General features: G+C 45.1%; 1 protein-coding gene across 1 annotated transcript in view; it reads right to left on the bottom strand.

Annotated features, from left to right (window-relative positions):
* The window catches only part of LOC132349492 (fer-1-like protein 4), a 39,260-nt gene that overhangs the window by 12,734 nt on the left and 12,408 nt on the right, over positions 1-14,118 (bottom strand). Inside the window, 15 exon segments of the mRNA XM_059897879.1 lie at positions 1,171-1,287; positions 1,392-1,529; positions 1,605-1,705; positions 1,798-1,840; positions 2,829-2,960; positions 3,049-3,107; positions 3,251-3,412; positions 3,415-3,445; positions 5,632-5,793; positions 5,888-6,004; positions 6,453-6,610; positions 6,613-6,625; positions 6,750-6,884; positions 7,110-7,234; positions 7,389-7,527. Of these exon segments, the coding sequence (XP_059753862.1) occupies positions 1,171-1,287; positions 1,392-1,529; positions 1,605-1,705; positions 1,798-1,840; positions 2,829-2,960; positions 3,049-3,107; positions 3,251-3,412; positions 3,415-3,445; positions 5,632-5,793; positions 5,888-6,004; positions 6,453-6,610; positions 6,613-6,625; positions 6,750-6,884; positions 7,110-7,234; positions 7,389-7,527 (1,632 nt within the window).

The following is a 14,118-nucleotide window of genomic DNA, read 5'->3' as shown; positions in this document are numbered from 1 at the left end:
AATTTTCCTGAGATTGTTTTCTTATATATTTTATAATTTGGGATTGTGAACCCAAATTTGGTTATCTAAATCTAGGGAAGTCTGTGAAGCCTGATTTGGGACTACTTTCAGCCAATCTCTCAACTTTGAGTTTTGTGGACTAAGCAGATAAGAAAAATTCAAGTCTTAAATCAATGTGAGGGCAAAACTCTAATAGTAAATCCTCAGGGAAGACAATTTTTCTATTTCCCTCAATTGGAACAGAGGCTGAGATAGACCATTTACCTTACAGGCTTCTTTCCCAGCGGGTGGGCTTCCTCTTGCCCACCTTTCACTGAGAGTAGAGCCCTTCCTGGGTGCTGCTTCGTGCAAGGGTCTTGGTTGTGTCTCCCACCTTGTAGAGGCTATTAGATATTAGAACCTAAGGCTTGGGGTCCAGGTATGGACAAATCCTCTCAAGAGAATCTGACTTCAGGGCTTGTTCAGGGATTCCTGCTGTTTCCTCATTTTGGCCCATTGGGAATTCCCTGTTTTATGAGCTTAGCATTTGTTTAAAAGACTGTTTATCTAGCATTTCTAGATCTATTATATCAAGAATTTATTTCAGACCATCTGGTCTGCAATGTTGCTAGAAGTAGAAGGTCCAGATGATGTCTACTATCTAATGTATGCACTAGGATGCTTACATTATGGTAGAAGAGTGCCACAGAATGTTTCTTTAAATTACATCTTAGTCAGAATGCCTATATTTAAACTAGATAAAAGTACAGCATCTGCTCTGTGCCGGGAGTGAAGGGGTAGCAACCCACTCATTCCCCTCACTCCCTGAGATGCCTTTAAGGAAACTTCAGGGCCCTGTTGAGTGCTGTATGAAAACTGCAGCAATGGGAGGACCGGTACAGAGGTATTTGATGACAGGCCATCACAAAGCTTTACAGAGTTGTGCTCTTCCTGGAATTATACTCCCCATTCTACGAGACTAGAATTACGAATAAGGAATTAGGGGATCTAAGCTCTAAATTCAGGTTCTGCCGTGAGCAAGATGTGTAACCCTGTGAAGTCTCTTAAGTTTGTGCCTAAGATTTCCCATCTGCAAAATGAAAAAGCTGGACTCTGATCCCTTCAGTCTGTAGGTTTTGTGTACATTACCTTTGCCAGAGTTAGAGGCATGCCAGGCCAATGGATGCTCACCTTTACAACATATACTCTGACTAGGAGCTTGATGGGCTGATTCTATTGGATCCCCCTGGAGATCTGGGGCTCAGAGAAGGACACTGCCTCTGATTCAGGGTAAATGAGGTAGGAGCCCTGGGTGGGACGGGGTTATGGAGCAGAAAAAACACTGGTAAGACAGTCTTCTTCCTGCATCCCCACTTGTGCTCCCTGGTCCCCCATTCCTTCCCCAAACATACCTTGAACTTGCCCACAAGGTTTCCAGACCCTTCTTCCTCTCCATCTCCATCCTGACCCCCTTGCCCTCAATACAGGGGAAACACATTCAGCCAGTCTTCAAAGTGGTTAAATTCTTCTTCCAGGGAGCTGTTGTAAACCTGAAAGGCGAGGGCCTCCGTGACAGCTCAATGTCCAGAATCCGAGCAGAATTCCCTCTTCCAGCACCCAGTTACCTTCAGAGTGGCGATGGCTTTTTTCTGGGACACAGAGCCTTTGACTTCAGCCTCACCCTGGTCTTGGGCTTCCCCATCCACAGAAAGGAGGTTGCCCCCATCTGGGAACAGCAGAAATGCCCCGTTAGAAATACTGGTGTTGGGGGGAGGGAGGGAGACAGAAAGAGGAAAAACAAGAAAGCCAATCTCTTACCTGAATCCTCAGCATCATCCATTTCATCCTCATCAAAGTTGGTCTGAAATCAAAGCACAGGTCAAAGATTCTTCCCTACCCTTTACCTCCTTCATCTACCTCTTTTCCAGGATAGGGAGTTGGAAAACTTTAGCTCAAATTCCAGCTGGGTAAGCCACTTGCATTTTCAAAGCCTTAGTTTATCACATAGCCCTGATATGTAACCACCAGGTACATGTGGCTATTGAGCACTCGAAATGCATCTGGTCCAAACTGAGATGTGCTGGAAATATAAACTACACACCAGATTTTAAAGACTAGTATAAAATACGACTATAAAATATCTCATTATTGAGCTTCCCTGGTGGCACAGTGGTTAAGAATCCACCTGCCAATGCAGGGGACACGGGTTCGATTCCTGGTCTGGGAAGACCCCACGTGCCGCGGAGCAACTAAGCCCGTGTGCCACAACTACTGAGCCTGTGCACCTAGAGCCTGTGCTGCGCGACAAGAGAGGCCACCGCAATGAGAAGCCCTCGTACCGCAACAAAGAGTAGCCCCCGCTCACCGCAACTAGAGAAAGCCCGCGTGCAGCAACGAAGACCCAACACAGCCATAAATAAATAAATAAATAAATAAATAAATAAATAAATAAATAAATAAATAAAATAAATCTATTAATTAAAAAAATCTCACTATTAATTGTTTATGATGGTTACTTCTTGAAATGATACTGTAGATATACTAGGTTAAATAAAATACATTATTAAAATCATTTTCATCTGTTTCCTTTTACTTTTTTTTAATGTGGCTACTACAAAAGTTAAAATTACATATGTGGCTCACATGATATTTCTGCTGGACAACACAGCTCTAGATAATGGAGTTAATAATCCCCAGCTTCTCAAATTGTTGTGAAGATGAGAAAAGATGGCTGTAACAAAGAGTTCTGAAAAACTGTAGCGCTCCATGTTTGATGAGATCCTTCTTCTTACCATTTATCCTCCTCTGTCTCCAGCCCCTCAACCCCCGGAACCCTGCTCTGCTCCCACCTGCCCCTGGAGCTCCTGCAGCAGTGCATAGTACTTGGACCACCAGTCGAGCTCTTCAGGATCTGGGATGTCCTCCTCCAGCTCTGGGCCTTGATTCAGGAGGCCTCCCAGAGGGAGCTTCTCCAGAGGAGCCTGAGGGAGCAAGAACTCAGCACCTCTAACCTAGCACCACCCCAAGCCCCACCAGTCCCTTCTCCACCCGTCCCCCATACTCCATCACCTTTAGGAGCCGCCTGGGTATCCCCACTTCAGCCAAGAAGGGATCCCGGGACCTCTGTTCTGAGAGGGGATAAAAGACACCAGGAGAAGGTCAGGTAAGTAGAAGTCAGACTCAAGGCTCCACTGGAGGGTCCCCTGGAGCCATCTCAGCCAGGAACCAGATGGACTTCTGTCTGGTGGCCCCTAAGGGGAAAGCCCCTTACCTTGAGGTGCCTTGGGCACCAGGTCCCCTGTCTCCTCCTCTCCTTCCTCCTCAGGGGGATCCTCCTGACCCCGGAGTGTGAATCTCAGCATATGGGGGACAATGTGGGAACCCACGAGCACTGTGCGGCCAAAGGCCCGGCGCTCAATCACCAGGATGCTGAGGGGGGCTGCAGATAAGGCTGCTCTGGCAAGTCCTGGGGGTAGGGAGAGAGGACCTGTGTCTCTGCAGACTTCGGGGGGAGGAGAGGCAGCAGCAGAGATAGATGAGAAAACAGTGTAGCTAAATATGCATTCAAAGCCCACAGCCTCACTGAGTCATCTCTGGTGAGTCATTGCCTTCTGAAGCCATTTCCCAGCTAAAAAGGGGACACAATCCTGGACTGGAAAGACTATTGTATCAAATGACATAACAGTACAAAAGTACTTTGGAGCCTACAAAGCGCCATCAGAAATATGAGGTTGTTGTTGTTATTATCATTATGTAAAGGACCAATGCTCAGTTTGCTAATATAGATTTAGAACCATAAAACTATGTATGCCCTTTAATCCAGAAATTCTATATCTATCAATGGATCCTAAGTGGGAGGCGGGGACAACAGTTATAATACTGTATTGTTGGCTTTATTTTACATATATGTGACAGTTACAGCACAAAAGGGGGGAGGAATGAATGGAGTTATAATGGAGAAAAGTATTTCTATTTTACTGGAACTAAATTAGTATTAATCTGAAATAGATTGTGAAAAATCAGTATGCATACTGTAATCCCTAGAGCAACTACTAAGTAAATATCAACTAAGGAATTAAAGCAGTATACTAACAAATATCTATGTAATATAAAAGAAGACAGTAAAGGAAGAACGAAAAATATGAGACTTATAGAAAACAAATAGCAAAGTGGCAAATGTAAATCCAACCATATCAATAATAACATCAAATGTGACTGTATTAAACAGTTCAAAGACAGAGATTGACAACTGGATTTAAAAAAAAGATGCAACTACATGCTGTTTAAGAGATGCTCTTTCGTGAGATACATATAGGTTGAAAGTAAAAGGATGGGGAAACATATGCCATGCAAATACTAACCATAGGGAACTGGAGTAGCTATATTATCAGACAAATAGTCTTTAAGACAAAAAAGAGAGACAAACTAGAGACAAACAAGGACATTTTATAATGATAAACAGATCGATTCATAGGAAGCTATAACAATTATAAATATATATGCACCTAACAACAAAAACTGAAAATACAAGTAAAAAAAGACAAAAAAATAAAGGGAGAAACAAACAATTCAACAAAAGTTGGAAACTTCAATACCATATTCTCAATAATGGATAGAACAACTAGACATAAAATTCCCAAGGAGGCTTTTTTTAGGAAGGCTTGAATAATACTATCAAACCAACTTGACCTGATTGGTATCTGATATAGAACACTCCACCCAACAACAGAAGCATTTACATTCTTTTCAGGTGCACAGTGGAGAGAGAGGTGTTTTCCTCAACTTGTACTATGAAATGGGAAATGAGAGGAACACCCACTAGAAGTTCAGTGAGCAAAGTGCTTTCAGTTTCATCATCTTAGAGCACAATGAAGTTTTCAAACTGAAAACTGCTGCACGTGAAACAGAGTCATGAAATAGTGTTGGGTTTTTTTTATTGCTGTTGCTGTGCTCCCCCTTGCAGTCGGGAACCACTGTGCTTTGTCCCAGTCACCCCCTTGCCTCGGCACAGCACTCTTCAGTTTACAAAGCCCTTTCACCAAGATCCTTTCTCTCATTGGCTCCTTATAGCACCTTTTCGTCCCTTTTTCAAACAAACAAACAAACAGAAAAACTAAAGCTCAAATCAGACAAGTGATTTGACAAGCTCCTGAGAGACATTGACAGAATTTGACTCCAAAGCCCATACTAGAGTACAGTAATTAAAAATTAAACAAAGAATGTATTTGTCTTCATAGTCCCTGGTGTCTCAGATTCCTTTGGACTAACACTTCATGACTTTTGGCTAATCCACTCAATCAATACAGCCAATAGAGCACCACCAGTTCATGAATTAATCCAGGGATCAGCCAATTATTGCCTGTAAACCAAATCTGGCCTGCTGCCAGTTTTTGTAAATAAAGTTTTATTGGAACTGCCATACTCATTCATTTCCTTGTCGCCTATGGATGTTTACATGCTACGATGGCAGAGTTGAGTAATTGCAACTGAGACTGTATGGCCCACAAAGCCTAAAATATTTACTATTTGGCCCTTTATAGAAAGTTTGGTGACCCCTGGGTTAATGTAATATAACCAGCCGGGAATTCACCATCCCACTGCCCTCTTTCATTTCTCAGCCCAGCACTTCTGGCCCCCAGCCCATGTCCTTACCACTGTCAGATGCCTGACAAGCTCAGTGAAATTGGGGTTCTCACAGTAACTGGTCAGGACCTCGGACTCCACTCGCCGACCGGCTACCTCCAGCACAACCTGGGGCTGCTCCACCTCAAACAGACGCACATGGCCAAGGCCCCTCAGACCCCAGAACAGTACCTGGGGTTGGGAAGTGGGAGATTCAGGGCCCTGTACCTGATTGAAGGACACCCAGGTGTGGGGAAGGGAGGAGGATGAGAATGCCTGGTGCTACCTCAACATGGAACTCCCTAAGCACCGGGCACACGTGCGGTGGCAGGGATAGGCATCTGGAGAGGGGCTCAACCAGGGCGGTCAGGTCCTGGGGCTCCACATCACTGGGCACTGAGGGCTGCAGGGAGCAAGAGATCAGAGGTCAAAGAGGAATCAGGCCAAAGGAGGGAAAGCCTGGGTTCGGGGAAAAGAAATGGAGGACTGCTGGTGAAATATAAATCCAGAGGAACCTGGCAAGGCTGGATTGATGGGAGGGGGGTGTCTCAGAAAACAGCCATGTGCAGGAAGGAGGATGGGTGTCTGAGGCATGAGGATCACCCCGGGCTTGGGTTCTCTGGGGTTGGAGGCCTGGCAATGTGAACCTAGGGTAGGTCTACTCCAAGTGTTACCTGGAGTCAGGAGGTCCAGTGAGGTGGCCCTAGGACAGACCTGCAGCCTGCATTCTCTGGGGGTAAGGGAATTGGAGGGGTAACCCTGGGACATGCCCACATCCCTGGAGCTGGATGACCTAAACAAATAGCAGAAGCGATCCACGGTGTGTGCCAGCTAGACCACAGCACTCTGACCTCAAGTTGGCTACTGTAGTCCAGTTCAATGAGTTCAAAGGTGGTGATGAGCTCCCCGGCTGCCCGGGGCCCCTTCCTCAGGGGGAAGAACTGCAACTCAGGACGCTGGTAAGGGTCCTCCATCAGCTTTACCCTTGGGGTGGCCAGCGTCCTGCCGGGAACACAGAGGGGCCCTTCGGGGAGCAGGGCAGTGAAGACAAAAGTAGAAGAGGCTCAGGAACCAGGGGAGGGCACATCAAGACAAGGAGAGGGGGTCCTTGGGGGTGGGAACCCAGGTGGAGCCCAGGCCACACTCACAAACTTATTGTGGTCAAAGACATTGACAATCACTAGTGGGGGCTCCTCCTGCAGGTGCTCCCTCTTCCCGTCCACAATTAACTGATCAAACACCATGAGTTCATCCTACAGGGGGCTCAGCGTCTGCTCCAGGACCTTGAGGGCCATGCAGGGAAGGAGGCAACAGCAGTTGTCAGAAGAACTCCTCACCCCTAAGACCCTCTGGTTCTACGCCACCCCCTAAATCAGGGCAGTCTGATCCAATATCCCGTCCTGAAAATCCAAGGCAGGAAGAGAGACTTAGGGCCTTGGAGAAAGCTCAGCCTCCACCCCGCCTTGTCTCCCAGTGCCCCTCCACCAACATCCCAGCCCAGACCTCGCCCGTGTGGTCTGGCACTGGGTAGAGATGAGGACTCGAGCAAAGGGGTCCGAGAGCCCACTGTCACCTGCTGTCAGCACACCTTGGGCCTGGTACAAGTGAGCCCGGAGCTGGAAGTAGCTGAAGTCTGGGGTGGAGAGAAGGAAGGGGCCATATTAGCTCAGGGACCACTGGAGTCCCTGACCCCAGACCCCTCCGATCCGAACCCCCAGCTGAGCATCTAGCCCCACACCTCGGGCAAATGGAGAACTGGGCCCGCCTGCCCCACGCCCCGCACTCACCGTCCCGGTCCAGGCTGAGGGGCAGCCCAGCCGAGGGCTCAGGCAGCAGGTCCGGGGGGAGCTCTGAGGTGCAGGCCTTCGCTTGCTTGCCCAGCTCCAGCCCCAGGAAGAGCTCCAGCTTGGCTGCCCCAGGTGCCTGCTGCGGGGAGGAAGCATGTTAGGGCCCACCTCTTATTACCCCAGCTAGGCCAACCATCTTGCTCCTCCAAGGCAGGCCCCTACTCTCTGCATCACCAGATCCCTAATCCAAAGAGTACTCCTTGTACCCCACTCTCTTCATGCCCTCCATCCGATGCCCCATCACCCTTAAACTCCCTCCCATTCCCTAACCCTCCTGCCCCAACACTGCCACGTACTATAGCCCAGACCCCAGACCCCAAAACTATGCTCTGAGCTTGCTCTCCGCTACCCCACCCTCACCCATCTGTCCCCTCATCCCCAACACATTTAGATTCCCTGTCCCTTACCCCTGTGGTCACAGCTTCTCACCACTAGGGACCCCTGCTGGTGTCTCTCCCAGGGACACCTCATTTACAAATCTTTTGCCTCCAGATCAGCTGCACTTACAAGGAACTAATTAGTCACACTCCCATTTTCATAACCCTGCTCATCTGTCAGAGCCTAGTCAGCAAAAGGGCCAGTTCAGGCCCAGAGGTGACAATATTTGGGGTTTATCTCACGTCAAAGCTCATCTGGGTAAAGGCACAATCTCCTTTTGGCACTTTGGATAATTAAAAAGAGTTTGGTATACTTTAAAAAATAATAATTTTAAAACAATTTTAAAAGTTAAAAATTATTTTAATTAAAACATTTTTTTAATTGAAAAAAATTAAAATTTAAAAACTTTTTGACCAGAAACTTAATTTAAGAAAATAGTTTGGAGGGAATTCTCTGGCAGTCCAGTGGTTAGGACTCCGCACTTTCACTGCTGAGGGCACGAGTTCAATCCCTGGTCAGGGAACTAAGATCCCGCATGCAGCATGGCGTGGCCAAAAATTATAAACAAATAAATAAATAGTCTGGGGACCCCTGTTGTGCACCACATGGCTCCACCCCAATGTCTGTGCTGCCCTATGAGCCTCAGCCCATTCTAGTCCCAGCACCCTCGTCCCCGGGACCCCTCACTGTGAGCAGCAGACTCTGGATCTTCCCACAGTCCCGGCCCCGTTCCTCCTCCACCACAGAGAACAGCACATCCTGGGCGGGGATCCGGGCCCAGGCCACATGGCGCCGCCCACTGAGCGTCCAGACCAGCACATCCAGGAGGGATTGCTGGGGCTGCAGGCAGAGAACTGGGTTACGGAGGTGAATCTGGAGTTGAGATCACCTGCTCCCACAGCTGCCACTGGATGGACGGACCAAACGTCCATCTCCAGCCCTGACCTCCCCCTCAACCCCAGATCCATCTGGCCACCTGCCTCCTGGACATCTCTCCCCTGTGGATGCCCCACAGGCCACATCAGACTCAAAGTCCAACCTGACTTTTATTTTCTGGTCTCTCTCTTTTTTTTAAATTGTGTTAAAATACACATAACGTAAAATTTACCATCTCAACCACTGTTAAGTGTACAGTTCAGTATGACATTCACATTGTTGTGCAACCATCACTACCGCCCACTCCAGAACTTTCTTCACAGCAAAACTGACACTCTGTATCCGTTAAACACAAAGAGACCAAAAAGCCCAACTGCCACTTTTGAAGAGCCTGGAGCAAAAGCAGGGGTGTCGGGAGCAAAAGCAGGGTACTGCTTATGCCCCCTGCACACCACACCATCTAAGGGGTGGGCAAAACACCTAAGCCACCCCTCCGGCCCGAACCCCTGGACACACCCCTCCCCTCACCCCATATAAGGAACAAGCTCACCCCCATTCGGGGAGTGAGCCAGCAAGGGAAACTGTTATTTGTTCTCACTGCCCCCTGCTGCAACAGGGGCCCCAACAAAGCCTTGCCTGAAAAAAAAAAAATGAAAAAAGAAAAAAAGAAAATGAAAAAAAAAACCCACTAACTTTCCATTTCCCGCTCCCAGCCCTGACAATCACCACCCTACTTTCTCTCTGTGAATTTGACTACTCTGGGTACCTCATATGAGTGGAATCATTTGTCCTTTTGTGACTGGCTTTTTTTCACTTAGCGTAAGGTCTTCAGGGTTCACCATGTTGAAGCCTGTGTCAGCCTGATTTCCTTACTTTTCCCTCCTTCTCAACCTGATCTCTCCCCAGTGATCCCCACTGTGTGCCCATTCACATCAGCTAAGTACCTGAGCTGGTGTCAGCCTTCTCCTCCAACATCTAATCACCAAGTCCTGCCAATGTCCCCCTTCCTCACTCTATTAGATCAAGACAGTCCACTCTTGTCCAGACAACTGAGACAGTCTTCCTGTCTTCAGTCTTCCCTTCCAACTCATTCTCTCATGAATGGCTGGCTTGCTCCCATCCTCTGGGTCTCAGTTTAAATGCTGTCTCTGCAGAGAAGTCTTCTCTGACCACCTTATGTAAGCTGGTTCTCCCCTGACCCCTTAGCTTCTATAACATCTTCTTTAGCAATACCTACAGATCATCATTATTTTTCTCATGCATTTGAGATGCATAGTGTATCTCCCTTGCCAGAACATAAGCCCCCAAAGGGCAAGAAACATGACAGGCTATTTATCTCTTGTAAAAATAAAATACAGTGTGTGTGTGTGGAAAAAAAAAGAAAAAAAAAAAGAAACATGACAGGGGTGGATCCCCAGGGTCTCATACAGAGCCTGGCATAAAATAGGACTTCAAATATCATTGAGTAAGCAAACAAACAGTAGCTAGAACTGATCACTCCAAAGCTGACCCTCTCCTTCCCCTACTTAAAATCATCATGCCGGACTTCCCTGGTGGCCCAGTGGTTGAGAATCCGCCTGCCAATGCAGGGGACAAGGGTTCAAGCCCTGGTCCGGGAAGATCCCACATGCCGTGGAGTAACAAAGCCCGTGCACCACAACTACTGAGCCTGCGCACCTAGAACCTGTGCTCCGCAACAAGAGAAGCCACTGCAGTGAGAAGCCAACTCAATGAGAAGCCCATGCACCGCAATGAAGAGTAGCCCCCGCTTGCCACAACTAGAGAAAGCCCACGCGCAGCAATGAAGACCCAATGAAGCAAAAAATAAATAAATTAAATAAATAAATGTATTAAATAATAATAATAATAAATAAAATAAAATAAAATAAAATAAAATCATCATGCCTTGTAAATCAATGAAGTTACACCATACACAAAAATAAACTCAAAATGGCTTAAAGACTTAAATATAAGACAGGACACCATAAAACTCCTAGAAGAGAACATAGGCAAAACATTCTCTGACATAAATTGTACCAATGTTTTCTTAGGTCAGTCTCCCAAGGAAATAGAAATAAAAGCAAAAATAAACAAATGGGACCTAATCAAACTTACTTACAAGCTTTTGTACAGCAAAGGAAACCATAAACAAAATGAAAAGACAACCAACAGACTGGGAGAAAATATTTGCAAATGATGCGACCAACAAGGGCTTACTTTCCAAAATATATAAACAGACCATACAACTCAACAACAAAAAACAACAAACAACCCAATGGGCAGAAGACCTAAATAGACATTTCTCCAAAAAAGACATACAGATGGCCAACAGGCACATGAAAAAATGCTCAAACATCGCTATTATTAGAGAAATGCAAATCAAAATTACAATGAGGTACCACCTCACACCAGTCAGAATGGCCATCATTAAAAAAATCTACAAATAACAGATGCTGGAGAGGGTGTGGAGAAAAGAGAACCCTCCTATGCTGTTGGTGGGAATGTAAATTGGTGAAGCCACTATGGAGAACAGTATGGAGGTTCCTCAAAAACTAAAAACAGAGTTGCCATATGATCCAGCAATTCCACTCCTGGGCATATATCCTGACAAAACTCTAATTCAAAAGGATACATGTACCCCAATGTTCACAGCAGCACTATTCACAATAGCCAAGACATGGAAGCAACCTAAATGTCCATCAACAGATGAATGGATAAAGAAGATGTTATGTACATATACAATGGAATACTACTCAGCCATAAAAAAGAATGAAATAATGCCATTTGCAGCAACACGGATGGACTTAGAGATTATCATACTAAGTGAAGTAAGTCAGAAAGAGAAAGACAAATACCAAATACCATATGATATCACCTTTACGTGGAATCTAAAATACTGCACAAATAAACTTATTTATGAAACATAAACAGACTCACAGACATAGAGAACAGACTTGTGGTTGCCAAGGGGATGGGGGGGTAGGGGAGAGATGGATTGGGAGTTGGGGATTAGCAGATACAAACTATTATATATAGAATGGATACACAACAAGGTCCTACTGTATAGCATGGGGAACTATATTCAGTATCCTGTGATAAACCATAATGGAAAAGAATATGAAAAAGAATATATATATGCACACATCTGAATATATGTATATACATATCTTTTTTTTTTTTAAAGAGCTTTTTTCTGTTTGTTTTTTTTTTGTTTTGTTTTGTTTTTTAAATCCCTGTTGTTGTTGTTTTTTTATTTTTTTTTTTATTTTTGGCTGTGTTGGGTCTTCGTTTCTGTGCGAGGGCTCTCTCTAGTTGTGGCAAGCGGGGGCCACTCTTCATCGCGGTGCGCAGGCCTCTCACCATCGCGGCCTCTACTGTTGTGGAGCACAGGCTCCAGACGCGCAGGCTCAGTAGCTGTGGTTCACGGGCCCAGTGGCTCCGCGGCATGTGGGATCTTCCCAGACCAGGGCTCGAACCCGTGTCCCCCGCATCGGCAGGCAGACTCTCAACCACTGCGCCACCAGGGAAGTCCCTGTATATATATATCTTAATCCCTTTGCTGTACAGCAGAAATTAACACAACATTGTAAATCAATTATACTTCAATAAAATAAATATTTTTTAAAATTATCAAAAAAAAATCATCATGCCTGACTTCCATCTCCAGTAATATCATGAGCTAGTAATTAAGACCTACCTCTCACTAAAACCAACTAAAATGACTTGATAAAATATTTTTAAATATTTATTAAAGGCAGTGGTGAGATAATAAGAATGAAGAATTATCATACCAACCCCTGAATGAAGATAGGAATCCAGAGAAGTTAACAGAGCATTTCAGCAACTTTTGCCACAAGGGCATTTGCCAAACCTGGCAACCCTGAGCTTTTCATGACCTGGCAGTGAGTAAAAACAATATAAAGAGCTCAGATACCATTCAGAACAGGAGTCTCATAGGAGATATCTCCCCTCCCTAAAAACTAGAACCCCAGAGAATCACGCCTTCAGGATAAAGATAAACCATAACTGAACCTGCCCCACTCTCTCACATCCAGTGATCAACAAAGAGAGTTGTCTGGCTGAGTGTAGTGGAAGTTGGAAATTGTCCCTGAAAAGAATAACCACAAGCCAATTTTTTTCACTGTGCCTGGGTGTTGCTAAACATCAAATTTCAGTTTAAGGTGATCAAGGGCAGAAGCAAAGTCATATGTCTTCTGGAAGAATGTACCTTTATTCCAGGACTCAAAGAAGTCCCACAAATAATTTTTTGAGGAAACTACAATGAATAGCTCACAGTTTAAAGCAACTAAGCACAGAAGGAAACAACCATGAGGAAGTATCAGCAGAAACAGAGAGTGAAAACAAACCCCCCCAAACTGACTATTGTAATCATCTGACATTATAAAAACAGCTCCGCTTACTATTCTTAAATGAAACAAAAGACAAACCTGATAAATACTTACTGGGAATAATAAACGGTGAAAAATAACACAGTGGATTTGAAAAAAATAGAATTTACAGAAATAAAAAGTGAAGGGATATATATATGTATAACTGAATCACTTTGCTGTGTAGCAGAAGTTAACGCAACATTGCAAATCAACAATACTTCAATTAAAAATATATTAATTAAAAAAAAATGTGCAGGGACTTCCGTGGTGGTGCAGTGGTTAAGAATCCGCCTGCCAATGCAGGGAACAGGGGTTCGAGCCCTGGTCCAGGAAGATCCCATAAGCTGCAGAGCAACTAAGCCCGTGCACCACAGCTACTGAGCCTGCGCTCTAGATCCCGCGAGCCACAACTACTGAGCCTGCGTGCCACAACTACTGAAGCCCGCATGCCTAGAGTCCGTGCTCATCAATAAGAGAAGCCGCCACAATGAGAAGTCCGCACACCGCAGTGAAGTGTAGCACCTGCTCACCACAACTGGAGAAAGCCCATGTGCAGCAACGAAGACCCAACACAGTCAAAATTAATTAATTAATTAATTAAAAAAAAAGAAAAACAAAACAAAGCAAAAAAAAAGTGCAATGATTGAAATGAAAAATTCAACAGAGGAACTTATACAGCCTCCTGATTTTCAATTAAAAAGCCAAAGCAACTCAACAGGAAAAAGAAATCTTTTCAACATATGGTGCTAGACTATCTCAATGTCCATATTTTAAAAATAGAATTTTGACCCATATGTTACACCACATGCAAAGACTAACTTGAGAACAGTCAGAGACCCAAATGTAAAATCTAAAACCATAAAACTTTTAGGGGACTATCTTTATTCTCCTAAAAGCATAGGAGAATATCTTTGTGGCTTGGAGGTAGTAAAATTTTCTTATAGAGGTAACAGAAAACAATAAACGTAAGAGAAAAATTAGTTAAAGTAGACTTCATCAAAACTCTCTGGAGGGCTTCCCTGGTG

Source organism: Balaenoptera ricei, chromosome 15, assembly GCF_028023285.1.
Source record: "Balaenoptera ricei isolate mBalRic1 chromosome 15, mBalRic1.hap2, whole genome shotgun sequence".
NCBI lineage: Eukaryota > Metazoa > Chordata > Mammalia > Artiodactyla > Balaenopteridae > Balaenoptera > Balaenoptera ricei.
The sequence above is the reverse complement of the archived record's forward strand: the minus strand, read 5'-3'. Positions and strand labels throughout refer to the sequence as shown.